The 22576-nt window shown below is 46.1% G+C and overlaps 1 protein-coding gene across 5 annotated transcripts in view; it reads left to right on the forward strand.

The window, feature by feature from the left end:
* Positions 1-488: 488 nt before the first annotated feature.
* UHRF2 (ubiquitin like with PHD and ring finger domains 2) overlaps positions 489-22576 on the forward strand; it is a 95839-nt gene continuing 73751 nt past the window's right edge. For 4 of the 5 annotated variants that reach the window (XR_011138065.1, XM_068928809.1, XM_068928810.1 and 1 more), the window contains exon 1: positions 592-1227. Coding sequence is in view for 4 of the 5 variants with exons in the window: in XM_068928809.1 (XP_068784910.1) it covers positions 1075-1227 (153 nt within the window). In the remaining variant the exon portion in view is untranslated. Of the gene's footprint in view, positions 1228-22576 lie in introns of all 5 variants that reach the window. The other variant, XM_068928806.1, reaches the window with a different exon arrangement.

Here is a 22576-nt window from a genome sequence, read left to right on the forward strand (position 1 = left end):
CAGTGAGCCCCGTGTCAGATACACTTTCACAGTCAAACCGACTTCTGATTTGAGGTAAAAACGAGTATTTTTTCCCGTCTTTGACCTGGCCCATATTTGCATCTATAATAGGATCAGCGAGACTTAATCTGTATCTTTTAGGCAGAGCTAAATCTGGTTGAACCGCGTTACGCTTTCGGAGAGGCTGGGGCCTAGATTTCGCTGGCGGACCCGGTTTTCCTTGCTGTCGATGTGGCACCAGGCGCTCTCACGCCGCCCGGCCCCTCGGCCAGACTAGGCCGCAGGCCCGGCGGGCCCCAGAGGCCAGGGACGCCCGCCCCGCGGGGGAGCGAGCCAGCCTTGGCCGCCATCGAGCCGTTAACGGCCGCTCCCCCCAGCGGGCGCGCGGGCGCGCCATCCCCTCCCCCCACCCGGCCTCGCGCCAGCCGCCGGGCGGGGACGGCGGCGGGGGCGGGGCCCGGGGCGCGAGGCGGGGGCGGGGCCGCGCCGCGCCGCGCCGGAGCGAGGGCTGGCGGCTTGAGCGCGGCCAGGGGGAGGGGGCGTGGCGCTGGCCGCTTCCCTCTCTCTCTCTCTCCCTCCCCCTCCCAGCCCGGTGTTGTTGTCTCTTTACGGCCGCGGCCGGGGGCTCTCGCGAGATCAGCGTTGGCGCCGTGACCTCCATGTGAGAGCGGCGGCGCCTGGTAAACACTCCCCGGGGCTCGGAGATGGCTCCCGGCGGCGCCCGTTAGACCTGGCCGCGGCCGTTCCCGCCAGAGCCGGCCTCGCGCGGCGCTGCCTCGGGGAGCCCGCGGCGCGGGCCATCGGGAAGCGGCGGGGGGGCGGCTGGCGTCTCCTTGCCTCTCCGCGCCCCCTTGAGCGAGGACGGCGGCCCGGCGGGCGGGGAGGCTCGCGTCCGTTCCGCGGGATTTAAAAATCCTGCCCCACTGAGCCGAACAAAGAGCGGGGGAAGCGCCCGGCCCCCTCCCCTTCTCCCTCGCACACTACAGCCGCGCGCTCGGAGAGCGGGAGAGCGCCCGCTTCCCACCTTCTCCCTGGTACCTGCCTCCCTGGCGGAGGGAGCGGGAGGCGCGCACCATGTGGATCCAGGTCCGCACCATAGACGGCACCGAGACCCAGACCATCGACGACCTGAGCCGCCTCACCAAGATCGAGTGCCTGCGGGAGAAGATCCAGGAGACCTTCCGCGTGAGCCCCGACCGCCAGCGCCTCTTCTACCGGGGCAAGCAGGTGAGGCGGAAACGCCCCTACCTGGATGGCAAGGGTGAAGATGGAGGGGGGCTTTCCCCCTTCTTCCACCTCACGCTTCCCTTCTCACGCTCGCCTCTTTGTGTGAACGTCCCCATGCCCACCGGGGCGTCCTCCTCTCGCTCCGGCTTTTGTTTACTCCCGTCCCGGCGGGCCTAGAGGGAGGTGAGGGCTCGGAGGGAGCCGAGACCTCTGGCGTGACAAGAGGCTCAGGGGCCCGACTCGGGTCTCTTTTCCCCTCTTCCTGCCCGTCTTTCTCCCTGAGGGCGTGCGGGTCCTGGAGAGGCCCCTTTGTGTTTTTGTTTTCCCACCTGAACCGAGGGAGGCTCCTCCCCCATCCTCTATCGTACCGAAGTGACAGGACGGCCGGGGCGGGGGGCGGGGGGGGGAGGAATATGAGAGGGAGGAAGTCCCCAGCCCTCCTGGCTGCCCAGGTCGAGGGAAGGGGGCAGGGCGGTCGTCGGCCGGCTGTGGGCAGCGCGTTTCGCGCGGGTGTACCGCAGGCGGTTTCCAAGGCGGACGCCGCCTCCGGGGCCCGCACGTGGGGGGAGGAGTGGGGGGGGGGGAGAGGGAGAGAGAGGAAGGGGAGAGGCGGCGCGAAACGAAATGTCCCGTCAGTACCCGCTGCAGGGTCGTTACGGAGCGCCCCTCCCACGGCGCCCGGGCGCCGCGCGACGGATTAACGGTTTTCGGGGACCGTCGGTCGCGAACCCCTCCCACCTCGGCGGGCGGGCGCGCGAGCGAGCGGGCTGGGGTGGGTGAGTGTGGTGGTGGGGGGGGGCGGGAGCGGGAGGGGGGCGCCTTCCCGGAGGCGGGCACGTGACCGCCCGGCGGCGGGGCGGGGCGGGGCGGGGGGCTGCGGCGCGCTCCCGCCTGGGCTCGTGGCGCGCCGGGCAGCGCTCGTGCGTCCCCGTCCGCCTCCGGCACGGCGGCGGCGGCGGCGGCCCTTCATCTCGGCCCGTTTCCAGTGGGCACCGCTGGTTAACAGCTGTCTCTGAGCTCGTGCTTCCCCACCGGTGCGGGTACCTAGGTTTGAATCCGAATAGATGGCATCAGGCTGCAGCTTTGTTGCTAAACGGCGCAGCCTTTGAAGCTGCGTTACCTAAACTGAGGGGTGTAGACAGCGCTGGAGTAGTCAAGTCGGGCGCAGATATTAACTGAGAGAAAGGGTGTCAGATGCATGGTTTATTTCTGGGATAGGGACTCTTTAGAATGGGGCTTGTTATAACAGATGACTGTTGCGGTGTTAAGCTGAGAGATGCAAGGCAGTGAGATTTCTGCCTTAAAACAAGTGAACAGGTGTTTCTATCTGTGCGGGTAGAAACAACCATAAGAATTAAAAATTTACTGTTAACTATGGCTAGGAGGTAGTCATTAGAGACTAGATGCTAAGTCTAAATTTTGAAGCCATAGTCTGAAACGTACTTCAAGCCAATAGCGAATGAGTAGATTTTGTTGCACTGATTGATGAGAAGGAGTGTTTCTGAGGACGTCTGTCAAGACCGTTACAGGCAATCTCATGTTTCTCTGAGGAGGCCAAATGCAAGTATCAGTCTTGAAGCTCTGTAACTTGCTTAGTTTTGTGCTATGCCTCTTCCAGCATACCTCTTCCTTCAGTACAGAGTTTGGTGTATAACAAGTTTACCTGAGAAGCTGGGAAACTGAACCTGCATTAAGTGTGTTTTTTTTTAATTAGTCTGGCTACTGACAGAGAACGTAGCTTGAATATGTCTATTTTAGTCAACAGTTATTTTACTTTAAAAGTAGAATAGTAAAATATTACAGATGAATGAGCAGCATATATTAGTTTAGTATTTAGTTTATGCAGTTTAGGATACAACTGGGTTGATGTTCTCTAAAGCAGAGTAATAGAGTTTTTTATAGCCTCACTGATTCTGGAATTGCTTGTGTCTATTTTCTTGTAATTATTGTAATTAATTCTGAAGCTTCCTTGATGATTGCGTATCGTTTGTTGTGATCCTGTGGTGCTTGTGAGTAGAAGAAAAGTCAGAAAGATTGGTCTTGCACAACTAAAACTGAATGTAGAGAGAATTAGCAAAGAAGAATGTAAACAGCTGCAGCTCTCCCAGAGATGTTATGAAAGCAAATGGAATAAAAAGAGCCTCTCAATTCAATGTGAGGTGAACAAAAAGCAATAAATTGAGCTCAAAGAACATGGAAAATGTGAATTTTCCTGCATTTTAAGGGTAGAGGGGAACACTCCACTTTCCCTATTTTATCAGTTTAGCAGTCAGTATGCTTAAATCTGTATAGTTTGCTAGTGGTACTGCAATTGTGGGACTGAGTACTGCTTGTAATCTGTCTGGGAATTCATAGAGATGCTTTGACCTTGCAAGTGATGGGTACAGGCAGACTGACTGAATAAGTATGTTTTTCTTTTTTCTCAAAAAAGGGAGATGTACGAGGTTATAAGGCTACAGAAACCTCAATGAGTCACAGTTTCTGGGCTGAATTTGAAAAACTTCATGTTCTTAGCTTGTGATAAATGTGGGACCAGCTTAAGCTGAGATTTTAGGAACACCTTTGCGTTTGAGTTGAACCAAGAGTGTCCACAGCCAGTTAGCGTAGTTCACTTGGTATATTGTAGTTTGCTGTTGTCTGAGCTTCAAACATGAATGTAGGGACCTTAAGTATATGATATCTCATATTCCTGTTTTTAAGGGTTAAAATACCCTACAACTACTGGTGAAGAACCTAGTGTTGTCATCAATGTAGTGCTGTATATCACTAGTCTTTTCTAGTGAAGCCAGGAGAACCACTCCACTACGTGACTGAACAGATTGGTTCCAGTTTTTCACTTTTACTGCTAGGCGGACCTGCTGTGCACAAGTGATGCTGAAGAGTGAGCAAGATGGTCGCTTTATAACTTACCCTATTTGGACTGTGAGGACACCCTGGATTCCCTAAGGATCAGTTTCTCTGGAGAACTAAACAATTGCGTATCAGCTGGACAAGTCAAGTCGTTCTGTAGATTGAGACAGGTTTTTCTGAGGACTGGCTGTAGCAGTGTGTGCATAGTTCTTTACCGTGGTATGATAAGCTAGCCTATGGTTAGCCAGAAAAGTGTATTGAACACAGAAACGTGTAGTGGAATGTTTCTTGCATTGTTCTGTAATGAAGAAGTTAGATCATCAACTCCGGGGAGTGTCTTGAAGGAAAACAAATATTTCTCTGTGCTGGAGTAAATAATGCCACAAACTTGCTCTACTCTAAAGCATTCGGTGGGAATGTTATCATTCAGTGGTAACTTAGTAAACTGGTAAGTTACAGTGTATTGTGTGAAGTTCCTCTGAAGAGGAACCTCAGAGGAAAAACTTTGCTTTGAAAAGCAAAGCAAGCCAGCCTGACTTTGGGCTGAATGATCTTTGTCCTAACTGGAAAACTTGTAGCCCTTTTAAAATAGGAATAGTTAAGTTCTCAGTATTCATTAATGAAGTGAAGGGCATGTTAGAAACTGAAAGGGATTTTAGAGTGGGTGAACTCTAGGCATCTTGACCTAACAGAGCAGCCTTTCTAAGGGGCTAAGATGTAGTTATTGTGGGATTTCCAGCTCGAAGTTACAATGCTGGGGAAAATGAGCAGTAAAAATATATTGAGGTTTCAGCTTGAAACTTGCCACAGAACTTAAGGTTATCGATAAGACCACATGCTTATTAATACGAACTTCTGTCTTGCATAAAACTAAGCATGCACCTATTGTCTTTCAGTAGCCTGTGCCTTGAAGTAGTAGCTGTAAAAGCCCTTAGAGCAGTATGTATTGTTTATTTTTAGATATAAAATAATATAATCTTATATTAGCTTCTTCCTTCATCCTCTCCTTTGACCTTGGAATTTGAAAGACTTACACATGACTATTTTTATTAAAGAAATCATCCTCTCAAGTTGCTTTCCGTAGCCCTTACCACAGGAAGGGAGAAGAATATTGGAGCCCAAACATTTCTTGTGAGTACAGGTATGAAGCAGTGATAGAAATTGTGTGTAACTTGTTATGTTGTTTGTGGAAAAAGGCACTCCAAACCTATTTTGTGGAAGGTTGAAATCCGCAGGCGGAAGTGGTAGTACTGAAGTTATTTAGTTGCTTACTGTTAGAAAGAAATTGAAGTAAGACAGCAAATCAGGTTTATGCTGTTAGAAGAAGTGAAGCCGAGCTCTTATGTACAGGAAACCTGTGCAGGTTGACTCTCAGTATAGTTTGTCAGGCTCATGCTGTAATATTCAGGTATTTACGATTTTGTTTCTGTGGACTTAACTGAAAAGACTGAGGGTAGGAGAAATTAAGTTTTGAGAGCATCCTTGTGGTAAAGCAGCTTCAGTGGAACGCATAATTATAAATCTGGCCGTAGGACATGCCTTGGTTTACCTATGTCCTTTCCTATACAAGATATCTTTAGCTTCTGCTGTCTTGGCCTGGCATGTGAAGAGTGGATAGAATCTCATAAATTTAAGCTTCCAGACTTCAAGCCTATATACTTTTTATTTAAAAACTCAGAAGTTGGTTGAATTTCCAGAATGATAGAAAAGCATTATTTGTGGAGGCTTGCCCCAAAGAATGGGAGTGCCAAGCCTATTCATAAAACAATTGAGTTTCTTAACACAGTCTTTTCCCAGCTTTATTTTGTTTGGAAAATTATAAATGCTTTTGGCTGAAACTGCCCAAAACCCATCTGCCTGAGGCAGAATCTGAGTGTGCGACATCGGCTGCTCAAGCTGAAGAAGTTTTATGTTTTGCAGAAATAGTTTCGAGGACATGATCAGCATTCTTTGAAGCTGACGGTGCCGCTGTAGCTTAATAAAAGGGAAGAATCTGGAGTCTGCAGGGCTTATATAAGACTACATCCCGAAATTCTTGAAACATTCATAGTGTGTACTTTAGATTTACTTGATATTAAGATTGGTAGCACTATTAGGGTATTTATAGGTTTATATGATTTCAGAAATCTTTACTCAAATCAGCTTCTTGCTACACTTTCACTGTAGAGTTATTAATGCAGCTTAGCAATCCTTGGTACCTGTTATTCAACACACCTAACAGACTGAAGGAAAATCTTCAGTACATGTGGAAGCAGTGTTCTTTATACCAGTTTGTATGACTTCAATATTAGGAAGCTGGAAAAACAGAATCGATATAACTTTTAAGAAATGACAGCCTGCTTTAAGGCTATATTTTGTGACCTGTATATTTATTTATGTAAGCTAGTCATGATAGTTTAGCACTTGTGCTTTTTGTAACTTAATTTGGAAGTGGTTGCAAATTGCATATTTCTAAGAAAAACTTAAATGCAGAACAAACCTGATGTGTGTGCCCTAGACTGACAATTGGATGATGAGAATTACCTGCCAGTGACAAAATGTGATCAAATGTTGATATTATTTATATTGATGGAAATTGTCTTAAGATTATTCCTTTCTTTAATCTTTTCTTTAAACTTGTTAAATAGATCTCCGTTCCTAATCATTCAACTGTTTATTATGCTAAAATAACTGCCCTGACATACTTGGTTCTCCCTTATACCTTTTTTTTCTTAAAAGCTTTTGTTATTGATTACGGAAGATCAGATAATAACTAGTTCTTCATTACAGGTATCCTTACAAGCTGCAGATAGTCATTTGCTCTCCCTGGCACCACTGTTGCTGAACTTCAGTTGCCTGTGCTATAGGAGTCCATTCCATCATACAGGAGGTACCTGACAGCTCTGTTCTAATCAGCACAAGGAAGTCTTTCCATGCTTCTAAGGATTCCCATGCACCTTTATGTTTTGGCAAACATTTTTTTTTACAAAAGTGTCAGGTAAGCCTCAATATGAGACAGAAGACACCTTGAGCTTCCCCCTCTCCCCTCCCCCCCAATTGGAAGACTGCTTAGAATTGCTGAAGAAAAGAAGACTTGCTCCCTAACTCTTTCTTCCAGCTAGAGTTAATGATCAAACGTTCCTTTAATGGGATTGAGAGTTGCATCTGAGAAGAATGTGTCAAATCAAAATAAAACTTGTTTTGCATCTCACCCAGTAATAAAGGAATAAATACTCTGCAAAACAAACTTTTCGATGAGAAATTTCTTACCTTGGAAGAGTCACAGACTTGAATCTTGTAGAGTGTCTGTCATTGCTTGAGACTGAGGATGACTGCCTTCAACTTGATGTTCTGCTTATGTCAAGGAATCATTTCTTGCAACTCTTGGCTTTCAGCTGTTTTCATGTGGGCACTAATCTTGTGCACCGGAACCTTTTCTGGACTATAGTAGAAAGGTAAAAGAAAGGTAAAATGTTTTAGTATCGCCTGTGCACTATACAAACAATTCTGTAGTAATGGTGTAAAAACTACTATTTTGTTGGAAAGTGTGACCTTAAACTATAGACCTCTCTACTTATCTTTAATTATAAAACTTCTGGAAAAGTATGGATTTTTCTTGAAGGAGGTTAGTTGTGTTGATTAAATACCAAGATGACTAATGAGCATTCATAAAGGTATCTGTCCTGAAGCAGATTTATGGTTCATGACAGCGTCAGCAACAGAATACTGTAATTTCCTAGGCCGTGTGGCTTTGTGTAACTTTATAATACAGCATCCCAACATTCTCTTTGTGTACAGAGTTGAAAAAGGACAGTGTATTCACACAATTTGTGCTAAATTCAAATTGGGTGTGTTGTCACTATAATTCTAGAAAAGCCTTTCTTAAATATTGAAAGTTCCGTGTTCTTCTTGCTTTAAACTTTGCAGTGAGTACTATGGGAGTTCTCTAGAACACAGGTACATATTTAGATTATGATTTATTGAGAGTAAGACATCTGGTATCTTTTAATATCTTGACTACTTGCTTTTACTGAGTCAAGGGCAGTTCAGTAGCTGTTGTATGATGTACCTAAGCAGTCAAGAGAGCACTGTCTGTGATTTGAAAACTAATTCATGTTAAATTGTTGGTGTGATTCGGTGGTGTAGCGGTCATAGCTTCAAGCATTCTTGTAGGCTGCTTTAATCAGAACTGAGTCTGATTTGGGCTATACTCTCCAAATGGTTATTTTTTTGTTTAGCTGTTGTACTGTTCTCAAGGTATATGGATCTAGATCTGTCTGAGAACTTCCTTGTCCAAATGCCCCATCTACTGATGTATCCCATTCTGAAAAGAGAGTAAAGGGAGAGCACGTAAGACAGAGCAATGATTTTAATCTTTTTTTTTCAGTTGTTGAGTAAATTCTCCCCCCTGAAATAAGAGGATGATCTGCCATCCTAATCTGTCTATTTTTGGTAGCAACCCACTAAGTCCAAGCTATAGGAACTGAAAAGATCTTTGAGAACATATAATCAATGATAGAACTTCTAATGAAACTATATATATTAAAGTGCTTTGAGTGGCAAGCAAAAATCACAAGACTGTAAAATCTCATTCCCTTTCTGCTTGGATTCTGCGTTCATTTAGGAGCTTGTTATGGACTAAAAGATGAAGAGCCTTGATGAAGGGCAACCTGGAGTTTCTTTGGTATTTCCCATCCCACAAGATTAAGGTTATTAATGTTTAAGTTATTTCCCTAAGGTTAACTTTAAGGTTATAACCTTAATTATTTCACATTTAGGAAACTAAACCCTTATTATAATTGATCTTTGTATGAGACCGATAGGTGCTTCTGTTAGGATCTATGCTTAAAATGCCAGCAACAAGGAGGATGGGAATTAGAGGGAATCATTTGTAAGTGCCAAGGAAGAAACAGGACCAGAGTCTCTTTGACTACACAGTGCACGTGCAAAAACCTGGCTAAATGTAGCGCCCATCTGGTAAAACCCATACGTACCTTCAAAACCATCTCTTCTGTAGAGGTGGGACGGAGTCACCAGACCTCCTGGATGTGCAGTCTGTGCTTAAAGATTCTTGGCTGGGGTTGAAGATATTTGATTGGGGTTACTTTTTTCTTTTTTTTTTTTTTTTTTTTATTCTTGTATTGGATTGTCGGAGTGGCATTTCCTTGTGCAAACCTGAAAGTACCTTTCTGGACCATCAAAAATTGCTGATATATCACTTTCAAAAGTGTCACTGATAGCGGTAAAACTGTCCCACACACAAATACAAAAGGAGATGGGAAGTTTTAACAGGCTGAGCTAAAGACAAAGTATTTTTTGATAGAGCAGCCTGTATGTGAATTGGAACATCTCCTATTAGTACTAGAGTTTCTTGAGGACAAAGTGGATCTCCTGAGGCTGCAAAGGCTTTCAGATAGCACATCCTAAACATTCCAGTTCATAAAAAGATAGTAATTCCTTTGTATGGTCAGCTACTAAATCTCCTTTCATTTAAATTTTTATCTCGGTAGGAGATGAGACAACAGCACTTCTTTAGGAAGTAGTTGCAGTACGCAGTTGTTTTAAAAACTTGACAAGGTGCGTACAACCTCTGGAGGTGGTTAATGCTGTTTTTTAAAAACTCTGCAATCCTAAAGCATTCCCTTCATGCACTAGGTGAATCAAGGTCCAGGCTACAGTTTTCCTTATGCAATAACAAATAATTGTTTAGGTTCTCTTTCTGTTTTGAAAATATAAGTAAGACTGAGCATACTTTGCCAGCTGCACAAGTCCATGAGCTAGACGTGTAATGTAGTCTACTAAAGGTTATTGACATGTTGTTGACTTGAGTTGGTCCCACTGTTACATATTGAAAGCTGATTTTTCAACTTTTGCTTGATTTTTGCCAGAGAAACTGTTCGGAGTTGTGTTTGAATGCTTACCTTAGGTGATCAGTACAGTATCCAATACAGTATCCAATATAATTTTGAGATTTAGAATTGAAGTCTGATTTCCTTTTCTGAATAAAGGAATGACTTTTAATCGTATCAGAAGTAGGCAATTCTATTGAATCGGCAGGGGTGCCAGCCCCGAGTCATTTCTAAATCATGAATTCTTGTTCTTTAGTCTTGTTAAACTTGGGAATCCTCTGAAGCACCCTTGAAATGATAGGAACAGAAGGATAGCTCTGGGCTGGTAACACACTGGCCAAATGCAGCAATTTTGTGTAATACACTTGCGTATAGACACTTAAATAAAGTAACTCTTTACAAGAAGAAAACATTCCTTGACAGTGTTCAGCAGGGAACTCTGCATGCAATGTGCTCTGTATTTCAGATGCCTTGAAGCGTTAACTTCTGGAAAATATTACATGAAAGTCACAATTCCATAGCCTTCTTCCATGCGGGGAGAACAAAGTTAGTACATAAGTCTTGAGATTGAACACAGTAGAAATTCTAGAAGTCTGCTTCCTTTCAGTGAGTACACAACAGGAGGTTCTGGATTCTTCTGGTTTGTTCAGACTAACCTCCCGGATGGGTAAATCCTGTAAACAACCCTTAACCAAGTTTTACTTACTGAACTTTAACTTGAAGCTTTTTACCCCTATGTAGTTTCTATTCAAGAAACTTGTTTCAGGGACCATGTTACACCAGTGCACAGTAAAGATTGATATCACTTAACTTTCCAACTTCTTTAACTAAAAAATAAAGAATCTCTACTGTGTTCCTTACAGATTCTCTGATTTTTATTGCTAGATCTAGGTACTGCTCTAATGCTTGGAAAACCTCAGAAAAAGCTCAAAGGCCCTTTGAGCTTACCCTTTGAGCTTTAACACTTACAGAAGTAAGTGGTTAAAAATCTTGATTGTCAGGTGGAGCAGCTGGCTTAAGGTGACCCAGGAATTTATCCTCTTGGATCACGCTGTAACAGAAAAACAGTAGGTGATGTGTTCTTAAGAGTTCTGCTGCAATGGTAGCATGCTTTCTTGGGAGACTTCTATCTGGGCTGTATAAACCATGATAAAATGAACTCTGCTTCTGCTGGGACTTGCAGGGAAATCAATGTGATAATAATTAATGAACTACTTGTCAGGCCTTTTTTGGAAGTAATGTAGTGTTATTCTACTGCACTCTGCGTGGTCATTCATGTTTGTATAAGTGCAGTTTTTGCATCCTTCTAAGTCACTTATGGCCTGATGTTACAAGACAGGTGGTCTAACAGTGGTAGTAAGTAGGTACCAATTCCAGTGTTGCGCTGCTACAGCTTACACTGTGTGAGCACAGTGTTGTATTGCCTTAAGTATTTATAATGACCTGCTCTAGGAGTACTTTGAAATTGATTAGCCTATACAAAACTTGAACTAGGAAAATAGATTTGAAGGTTGTAATCTGTTTCTGTGCTTATGGTTAGTTAGTGTATTGAAAGAGTTAGTGGTGGTGGATACAGCAAATCCAACCACTCTTTTGTGACGCTTTATTCAGAATGCTGTTAGAACTATGCCAGTCATTAAGAGGAAGAAAAACTGGAAAAGAAATCTACTTCTACGGAACCAACTACTTTTTTTTTTTTTTAATGACTGTAGGATCAGCAGAGCTATCAAAATAAATAAAATAAATTACCTTTCAGTTATTTTTACTTTGGTAGATTAGAAGTTCGTCTCTGACTTGCATGAAATACACCTTAACCATCTAGTATTTTCCTGACAGTTTTTGTTCATAATTTGCCTTTATACGCTTACGAATGACAAGTGTCCTTATAAACACTTAGTTAATCATCAGATGATCTTATGTAATGTTTTTTTGTTTTATTTAGTACATTCACCAGGCAAACTTATTCTCGGGGAATTTTCTCAATATCTTTGAACAAAGTTCATCCCATTCTGCTGCATATGTAGTCACATAAATAACTTGTTAGAGGCAAGCATTCCGTGAAACTGGGTGACAGTTTTTTGGTACCTGTTCCTACAAATTGCCTTACTGATTTTGATGAAACTTGCTAACATTCTGCGTTGAATATTTAATTTTTCTGTGGGATTATTTGGGTCTTAATTTAGTCATGCTTTCCTGAATGTTGGTGACATAGTAAGGCACTGTTTGCTGGGAATAAGAGCTTGTTAGTAAGAAATGCTCTATTCCAAGATGGATTTAAAATCCCATCTGTGTGTTGAAAGGAAGTATCGCGCTTTATTCCCTCACCTTAGCTTGTTCATATCCAGACATAGTACCAGATCCTGAATTTTCTGCATCTGACTCTGCCTTAGTACAGTTTGGAAAGTCATCTTACAGCGCCTGGCCTACTTGGAACGGAATAGGAGGTATTTTCTTAACCAGAGGGAGAGGTACACTGAAGAGTCTTATGTGGATGTCACTGTTCCCTTGCTGTAATAGGCTGTGAGGATATAGCCTTACTGGCTAAGATGCCACTGTAATATTAACAAATAAGTATTCAAGTCAATAATTCAGGAAACCACATCTTACAGTTTGTCTCTCTTTCTGTTGTGGGGTGGAGTATTTCAAACACTGATTGATTTCCAACTTCACAGAATCACAGAATGACTGAGGTTGGAAAGGACCTCTGGAGATCATCTAGTACAGCCCCACAGCTCAAGCAGGGTTTCCTAGAGCATATTTCCCAGAATCGCATCCAGATGGGTTTTGAATATCTCCAGCGAAGGAGACTCCACTACCTCTCCGGGCAACCTGTTCCAATGCTTGGTCACCCTCACAGTGAGGAAGTTTTTTCTCAGGTTTAGGTGGAACTTCCTGTGGTTCAGTTTCTGCCCGTTGCCTCTTGTCCTGTTGCTGGGCACCACGGAGAAGAGACTGGCCCCATCCTCTCGACACCCTCCGTTCAGATACTTGTACACGTTGATGAGATCACCTCTCAGCCTCCCCTTTCCAGACTGAACAGGCCCAGCTCTCGCAAGCCTTTCTTCAGAGGAGAGATGCTCCAGTCCCCTCATCATCTTGGTAGCCCTCCGCTGGACTCTCTCCAGTAGCGCCATGTCTCTCTTGTCCTGGGGAGCCCAGCACTGGACACAGGACTCCAGGTGGGGCCTCAGCAGGGCTGAGGAGAGGGGCAGGATCACCTCCCTCCACCTGCTGGCAGCACCCTGCCTAATGCACCCCAGGAGACCATTGGCCTTCTTGGCCACAAGGGCACACTGCTGCCTCATATTTTAACTTGTTCTCCACCAGCACTCCCAGGTCCTTCTCGGCAGAGCTGCTTTCCAGCAGGTCAACCCCCAGCCTGTACTGAGGCATGGGATTATTCCTGCCTAGGTGCAGGACCCTGCACTTGCTTTTGTTGAACTCCATGAGGTTCCTCTCCGCCCATCTCTCCAGCCTGTCTAGGCTCTTCTGAATGGTGGCACAGCCCTCTGGTGTATTAGACACTTTTCCTGGCCTTTTATCATCAGCAAACTTGCTGAGGGTGCACTCTGTCCCTTCATCCAGGCCACTGATGAACAACTTGAACAGGATTGGACTGGCCCCTGGGGAGCACTGCTAGCTACAGGCCTCCAACTAGACTCTCGTGCCACTGATCACAACCCTCTGAGCCTGGCTGTTCAGCCAGTTTTCAATCTACCTCACTGTCTGCTCATCCAGTCTGCACTTCTTGAGCTTGCCTTTGAGGATGTTATGGGAGACAACAGACAACATCCACTGCTCTGCCCTCATCTACCCAGCCAGTCATTCCATCCGAGAAGGCTATCAGGTTGATCAAGCAGGATTTCCCTTTGGTGAATCTGTGCTGACTACTCCTGATCACCTTCTTATCCTTCATGTGCTTGGAAATGGTATCCAGGATCAGCTGCTCATGTCCATATGTTTCTTGTACTGGGGACCCCTGGGACCCAGCACTCCAGATGAGTCTCACTAGTCCTGAGCAGAAAGGAAGGATCACCTCCCTCAACCTGCTGCCAATGCTCTGCCTAATGCAGCCCAGGATACCTTTGATCTTCTTTCTCCCAAGGGCAAATTTGTTCTTTGCAGAGCTACTTTTCAGCAGGTCAATCTGCTTCTGCTGCTCTTAGTGTTTTAACTGTCGCTGGCGCAGGGTCTGGATGTACTTGTAAATACGCGTTAGTTATTTTAAGTCAGATAGCAAGTGAATTTTATTTTGCCAGTTATGTTTTTGTGCATCTCCACTTGGTCCCCAGAAGTGGGCACTGTTGCAAAGTAGCTGACTTAGTGTAAATTTATACCTTTGCTGATATTCTAGGAACTTGTTTTTGCTCCTACTATAAACAGATATTCTTTCCCTGAGTATACTGCCAGACACCACATCCTGCCACATGAAGTGTGCTTGCAGCAGTCTTATCTCTGTTGTTGTGCGTCCAGACTTAAATGTGACATTACTAGCCACAAAATAGTCTGTAATCATAAAATATTCCTGCTAAGACTGATGTTAGAAAAAACCCCCAAACCCCAGCTCTTGGGTAGAGAACAGAACACCAATTCACTATAAACTGGTAGTGTAAATTAAACAGCCCTGCAGTCATCAGCTTAGTCTGCTAAGCATTAAGCTAGTGTTAATCAAAGCTGGCTGACTGTGAAGGAATCAGTAGTTTGTGCACAGGGGTGCATATATGGATCACTGGAGAAGGGTTCTTCCTAGTCAAGGCCTAGCTTAGGTAAGCATGTCTGGCTTTCTGAATATGTAAAATATAACTATTGCTGGACAGATCACATAACCTTTTCAAGCCTTCTTTCTTTGCCTCTTCGCTCTCCTGTGAATAGATGGGATTCGGTAGTGAATTGAGTATATAGCTTATTTTGCAGTTGTAACTGATGTATGTATCACATTGACTGAGCAACGTGTGTTCTTAGATCAGTATTAGCACTGGACAGCTTCTAATGAGACTTCTCTATTAGGCATAGCTGGGAACCAGAAGTCTGACTGCTATCCTTCGTAATGGAGATATCTTAGAATAATGAAATCTGCCCTCCTAGATAAATATTATATTTACTATATCAAGACTACACTAACTAGATGGTAGGATTTTTTTGGCAGGTGTATTTACAAAGAAGCAAAACAAAAATATTGCTTAAGTTCTCTTAAGACATAGTAATTGATTCTAACAACTAAAGACCCATTTGAATTTTCTTTCTGTTGGGTGTACTGTTTGTTGAAACTTCAGAGGACAGTAGCTTTTAGTTATGGTGAACAAGATTTCCAAGTAAAACTGATGCAGTGTTAAGTCACTTGAATGAGTGAGTGGTGATTTGGTTTTTTGTGGGCTTCAGCTGAGCTGATTTGTAGCAATAATTCTGTATAATTGCATTGATAAAAGTGAAAAACATTATGTGACAGAACTACCTGAGCTGCAACTTGGCTATTTAAGCATGAATTAAAATAAAAATGTACTACCAAGTCTCTTGGCATTTTCATAAGTCATTTTGTGGTATGCAAAAGCCAATCTGATTAAAATTCTAGTCTTGTGTATATATAACCATTTATGAGGAACAGTCTTCTAAGAAACATCATGGGTTGGGATTGTGTAGATAGAGAAGAAATACCAACTAATCTGTTCTTGGCACCTTTCCACATCAATGCAATACCTGGATGGGCTCGTTCCAAGTGTCAGGCAGTTCACTGCCTCTGACTGTTCCTCTTTGGTCATGGCCTAATTCCTTGATGTCCACAGTACCCGAGCTACTGCTTGTGGAGTTCTACAGATAGAAAGATTTGCATACATTTGGCAGCTACAGTTTGAATTAGAGCGCAGCCAACAGAGGCAGCGAACAGACGCAGCAGTTTGCGCAGCAGTGTCTGGGCTCTGCCTGGGCCTTTTGTGGGCCTTGTTGGAAGTTGTGGAGACTTTCTGGGGACCCCCGAGGAACTAGACGGTGCCTGCTGCTAGCAGGAAGGGAGAGCTGGGCAAGGACTTCTGCAGGGGGCCTTGACTTAACTTCTCCTGGGAAGTTCTAGCTAGGTGGGGCTACTGCTAACGAGCTCTCTGGGCTGCCCTGGTCCGAGGGAGTTGGGGCTTTTGTTTCAGGTGGCTCCTGGTTGGGTGGGTCAAGCACCCTTGTGAGTCACTGCTAGGCAGAGGCCTATATAAGAGCCAGGCCTAGAGCACAGCTCCCAGAGCGCAGCGAACAGACGCAGCAGTTTGCGTAACAGAGGCAGCGAACAGACGCAGCAGTTTGCGTAGCAGTTGGCGCAGAAGGGTGCCAGAAGGCAAAGAAGGCACCTCTCCATTTTGCACAGTGGTGTGTCCTTTCCCCGGGGCATGGTCATGACACGCCGCAGAGCACGTTCCCCGGTGGCTGCTGGAGGTGCTGCATCGGCTGTGTCTGAGGCTTCAAGCCAGACAGACCCTCAGACAGCAGATGCAGCTCTGCAGGTGTCAGGCTGCAGGGAGTGCCTGGGGCCTCTCCGTGGGGCCTGGGCTGACAGTGAGCTCTCCTGCGTGAGGTGTGCTGTGGTTGACCAGTTGCGTCACCAGATAAAGGAGTTACGGGAGGAGGTTAGTAGGCTGCGTAGCATCCGAGAGGATGAGCGGGAGATTGAGAGGGCGTTCTCGGAGACGGTGCAGCTCCAGGAGTCCCCTGCCCCCACTGCAGCGGAGTTGTCAGAGGGCTCAGCACCGTGTGTAAAGGTGCATCATAACACTGTTGAAGAGGGCTGGAAGCTGGTGAGCTCTCGTAGAAGGAGAAGGGCTCTTGCTCCTCCTCAGGAGTTGCCTGTGAAGAACAAGTTTAGCGCCCTCCAGCTGAAGAGGAGCTGGGCATGGCTCCAAGGGAGGCAACTGGCCTGGCTGGCAGACCCTGTGCCGTGCAGGAACCCCCGGAAGAAGCGGCGAGTGATTGTTGTGGGTGACTCCCTGCTGCAGGGGCCAGAGGCACCTCTCTGCCGACCCGACCTCTTGTCCAGAGAGGTTTGCTGCCTGCCAGGGGCTCGAATAAGAGATGTCGTGGATAGACTGCCAAGGCTTGTCCATGCATCGGACTACTACCCTCTGCTGGTCTTCCATGTGGGTGCTAACGACATGAAAGGCAAACTGGAAACCATCCAACGGGACTTCCGAGCTGTGGGAATGGTGGTGAAGGGTCTGGGAGCCCAGGTCGTTTTCTCCTCAATCTTGCCTGTGAGGGGAAAGGACGGGAGGAGGAGTAGACGAGTTTTCCGAGTTAACAACTGGCTGCGCCGCTGGTGTTGGCAACAGGGCTTTGGTTCCTATGGCCATGGGACCGTGTTTGAAGATCGACAGCTGATGGGGAGCGATGGGATCCACCTTACCAAGCGGGGCACGCGTGTCTTTGCCAACAGGTTGGCCAGCCTGGTAAGGAGGGCTTTAAGCTAGGCAAGATGGGGGAAGGGGAGTGGTATAGTGGCAGGGGAGTCAGTAAAACACCGCTCAAGTCAGGAGGCCTCCAGCGGGTGCATGCAGCCAGGGGAGACAGGATGGGACATGGCTGTGGAGGATCCTCTTGCACCTCTCCTGGGAAGCCTGCGTGCTTGACTGGCTCTCTGAAATGCCTGTACACCAATGCACGCAGCATGGGGAATAAACAGGAAGAGTTAGAGATCTGTGTGCGGTCGCAGGGCCACGATCTCATTGCAGTGACAGAGACATGGTGGGATAGTTCACATGACTGGGATGCCGTCACGGACCTTTTTAGGAAAGACAGGCCAGGAAGGCGAGGTGGTGGAGTTGCCCTTTATGTGAGGGAGCAACTAGAATGTATGGAGCTCTGCCTCGGGGTGGATGAAGAGCAAGTTGAGAGCCTATGGGTAAGGATTAGAGGGCAGGCTAACATGGGAGACACTGTTGTGGGGGTTTACTACAGGCCACCTGACCAGGAGGAAGTCGTCGATGAGGCCTTCTACAGGCAGCTGGAAGAAGCCTCACGATCACAGGCCCTGGTTCTCATGGGGGACTTCAACCCCCCCGACATCTGTTGGGGAGACAGCACAGCTAGGCAGAAACAGTCAAAGAGGTTCCTGCAGAGGATTGAGGATAATTTCTTGACGCAGGTGGTGGAGACGCCAACGAGGAGAGGTGCACTGCTAGCCCTTGTACTAACGAACAAAGAAGGTCTAGTTGGAGAGGTGAAGGTTGGGGGCAGCCTTGGCTGCAGTGACCATGAGATGGTGGAGTTCAGGATCCTCCGAGGAGGGAGCAGGGCAATGAGTAGGATTGCAACGCTGGACTTGAGGAGAGCTGACTTTGGCCTCTTGAGGGGCCTACTTAGGGGAATCTCCTGGGGTAGGGCCCTAGAAGGAAGGGGGGGTCCAAGAAAGCTGGTTAATATTCAAGCGTCACCTCCTCTAGGCTCAAGATCGGTGCATCCCTCTGAGGAAGAAGTCCTGCAAAGCGGGCAGGAGACCTGCATGGGTGAGCAAGGAACTCCTGGCCAAACTCCAGCAGAAGAAGGAAGTGTACAGAATGTGGAAAAGGGGACAGGCCACTTGGGAGGAATACAGGGACGTTGTCAGAGCGTGCAGGGATGCGACAAGGAAGGCTAAGGCCCATTTGGAATTAAATCTGTCAAGGGATGTCAAGGACAACAAGAAGGGCTTCTTCAAATACATCCATAGCAAAAGGAAGAGTAGGGAAAACGTGGGCCCGCTGCTGAATGGGGCGGGTGCCCTGGTGACAAAGGATATAGAGAAGGCAGAGTTATTGAATGCTGCCTTTGCTTCCGTCTTGACTGCTAAGGCCAGTCCTGGGGAATTCCAGACCCTGGGGACAAGAGAGGAAGTCTGGAGAAAGGAAGACTCTCCCTTAGTGGAGGGGGATCAGGTTAGAGATCTTTTGTCCAAACTTGACATCCACAAATCCATGGGCCCTGATGGGATGCACCCACGAGTGCTGAGGGAGCTGGCGGGTGTTATCACTAGGCCACTCTCCATCCTCTTTGAAAGGTCCTGGAGATCAGGAGGGGTGCCTGAGGACTGGAAGAAAGCCGATGTCACGCCAGTCTTCCAAAAGGGCAAGAAGGAGGAGCCAGTAAACTGCAGGCCTGCCAGCCTCCCCTCCCTGCCTGGCAAGGTGATGGAACAGCTCCTCCTGGAGGTCCTCACTAAGCATGTGGAGGACAAGAAGGTGATCAGGAGTAGTCCGCATGGAGTCACCAAAGGGAAATCCTGCTTGACCAACCTGATAGCCTTCTCTGATGGGATGACTGGCTGGGTAGATGAGGGCAGAGCAGTGGATGTTGTCTGCCTGGACTTCAGCAAGGCTTTTGACACTGTCTCCCATCACATCCTTGTAGGTAAACTCAGGAAGTGTGGGCTAGACGAGTGGACGGTGAGGTGGCTTGAGAAGTGGCTGGATGGCCGAGCTCAGAGGGTTGTGGTGAATGGCGCAAAGTCTAGTTGGAGGCCTGTAGCTAGTGGTGTCCCCCAGGGGTCAGTCCTGGGTCCAGTCTTGTTCAATATATTCATCAGTGACCTGGAGGAAGGGACAGAGTGCACCCTCAGCAAGTTTGCTGATGATACGAAACTGGGGGGAGTGGCTAACACACCAGAAGACTGTGCTGCTGTTCAGAGGGACCTGGGCAGGCTGGAGAGGTGGGCGGAGAGGAACCTCCTGAAGTTCAACAAAGGCAAGTGCAGGGTCCTGCACCTAGGCAGGAATAATCCCATGCCCCAGTACAGGCTGGGGGTTGACCTGCTGGAAAGCAGCTCTGCCGAGAAGGACCTGGGAGTGCTGGTGGAGAACAAGTTAAAATATGAGGCAGCAGTGTGCCCTTGTGGCCAAGAAGGCCAATGGTCTCCTGGGGTGCATTAGGCAGGGTGCTGCCAGCAGGTGGAGGGAGGTGATCCTGCCCCTCTCCTCAGCCCTGGGGAGGCCCCACCTGGAGTCCTGTGTCCAGTGCTGGGCTCCCCAGGACAAGAGAGACATGGCGCTACTGGAGAGAGTCCAGCGGAGGGCTACCAAGATGATGAGGGGACTGGAGCGTGTCTCCTATGAGGAAAGACTGCGAGAGCTGGGCCTGTTCAGCCTGGAGAAGAGAAGACTGAGAGGTGATCTCATCAAGGTGCTGAAGGGAGGGTGTCAAGAGGATGAGGCCAGCCTCTTCTCCGTGGTGCCCAGCAACAGGACAAGAGGCAACGGGCAGAAACTGAACCACAGGAAGTTCCACCTAAACCTGAGAAAAAACTTCCTCACTGTGAGGGCGACGGAGCATTGGAACAGGTTGCCCAGAGAGGTTGTGGAGTCTCCTTCGCTGGAGATATTCAAAACCCGTCTGGATGTGATCCTGGGCAATATGCTCTAGAGGTCCCTGCTTGAGCAGGGAGGTTGGACTAGATGATCTCCAGAGGTCCCTTCCAACCTAAACGATTCTGGGATTCTGTGAATCTGTATGGGAGATTGAAAAGTACAGGTGATCATGTGTAGGGAACAGTGAAGATAAAACTAAGTTAGCCCTGAAGTGTCCAGCAGTGTATAAGCCTAACGTTACATTTGTTTGAAAATTTACATAGAGAAGTAGTAAATAAAGGAATCCTTGCCACATACAGAAAAAAAAAAAGCTCTAGTTGCTGTCTGGAAGAGCAGCTTTCCGGTTACAGTGCTATGTACCTAAGTAAACGGTTTTGTTTCCAGTAAGCTGGTATGGGGGGAGGCTGAAGGAAAAATAACCGAGAAAATATAGGAATTAACTTATATTGAGGAGCTTTCATAAATGAAATTCATGTGTCAGGGGGTCGGGATAAAGTTCTGTACAGCCTAGCATTGTTCCAGGTAAGTGATTTGATGGGTTCTCAGCATGGTTTCTAAGAGCCATTAGCAGAAACCTACTAGAGATCCCTTTTAGTTTTGCAGTCTAGAAAATATAAACGGTTTCTGTACTTGGTTATGGTAGAGCATTCAGGTTGTTCAAGCTGAGATCCTAAGTGATTTGATTTTAAACTTCAAACTGCAGCACTACAAAAAATGTATTTCCTGTGTGTCTTCACATAGCATATCGTGAGAGAAAGGGAGGATGACTATTTGTTTCTTCGCACTTGTGTGCTGTCTGCATAATCTGAGTCTATCAGGAGCCAGGTTATTCTTTTGATTTCCACCGCATTGACTTTCAGTAGCTTGCCACATACTGTAGTATTCTAGAAATTATGCACCTGAACCTCTGCTGCAGCTTGTCCGGTCTAAGTGGAAAAGGTAGAGCACAAGTTCTGTCTTCTGATAACATCCTATTTATTCATCGTTTCAGGGGTAGTCTAGTTTGTACATGTACTGCTGAATCTTTTCAACAACACTATATAATTTAGAATAATGTGTAATTTAAAATAAATGAAGCATTTGCTTGTGGATTGAATCCTCTATGTGGGCCTAGAGTAGTGCTCAGAAGGAATGGGTTTATTTGTACTTCAAGAATCCCTAGTTTTGTACTTAAAATTTTAACCTTTATAACAAAAAAAAAAGGTTTTTGTAGCCTGAAAAATCCCCTAATCTGGGTTATCATAGGGCTGCAAAAGCATGTGTGTCCACACGATGAAAAAGGTATCTAAAGAATAGGAACAAATGCTGTGGGAGGAGGGGAAAGGTTGCTTATGTAGCATGCTTAAATAGCTCACTTGGTATGAAACCCTAGGCTAAAGCTGCAGGCATATGAGGCAGCATTGGCAGTCACCCCTAAAATAACAGTTGCTAGAGCTTTCCTTTTAAAGATCTATGTTCAGATAATAAAGTCAGAACTGTTTGTACTGAAGATTTTAATGCTGTATCTGCTGTGTGTTGAACTGGTTTGAAAACTTTAGGCTTCAAGGGACCCTTCCAAGGGTCATTCCTGTAGCTGTTGGGCAGACCTGGTGCTGCTGTTCTGTTGCAGCAGTACAAAGCATCATCCGTAGTTTTTTTTCTCTCTGTTTAGTTTTCCTGATTTTTGGCTATTGCATGATCAAAGAGTGGAATTAATGCCAAAAGACTTTAATTTGTGACTTCAGTGCACTTACTGCTACTTTTGGGGAATGCAGACTTAATCGAATGTAGACTGATAACTGAAGCTGATCAAGTTGTCTTTATATAGAAACAGAGTAGGAGAACTTTTGTTTGTACATCTCAGCTGTGGGTACAAAACAACATGGAATGTAATTTGTTACACAGACCTTAAATTCACAAGGGGGACAGTTGACTTGGTTTTTTTTGAGTGTCAGACCGTTTGTATTCGTAATGGTCCTTTGCCCTTTTAAAGGTAGAGGGGATGGAGGAAGAAAGAAACTTCCGACCTACTTTTGTCTGTCCAAAGATAGCTTGAACATGGCAGAAAACTACATTAGTGAGAAGCTGAAGATTTCCTTCCAACTTTTTCTTCCTTGCTGCTCCCTCCTTTTTCTTTTATTGATATTGCCTATGCTTTGATGAAAAATTAAATCTGTTTGAAAAAATACCCTAAAACAGTAGTGATGAAAACAGTCCTTGTTCTCTTGAGAAAAGGTCAAGGAGTTTTTTGTTACAAAAATAGTTTTGAAATTAGGTAACAGTTTTTTTGCGGGGAGGTTGCTTGTTCTTTATTTTTTAAGTTATGTGCTTCTTTCTCCTCTTCCGTTACAACATGGAGTAAAATGTAGCTATTCAAATTCT

The sequence above is a fragment of the Struthio camelus genome, chromosome Z (genome assembly GCF_040807025.1).
Source record: "Struthio camelus isolate bStrCam1 chromosome Z, bStrCam1.hap1, whole genome shotgun sequence".
NCBI lineage: Eukaryota > Metazoa > Chordata > Aves > Struthioniformes > Struthionidae > Struthio > Struthio camelus.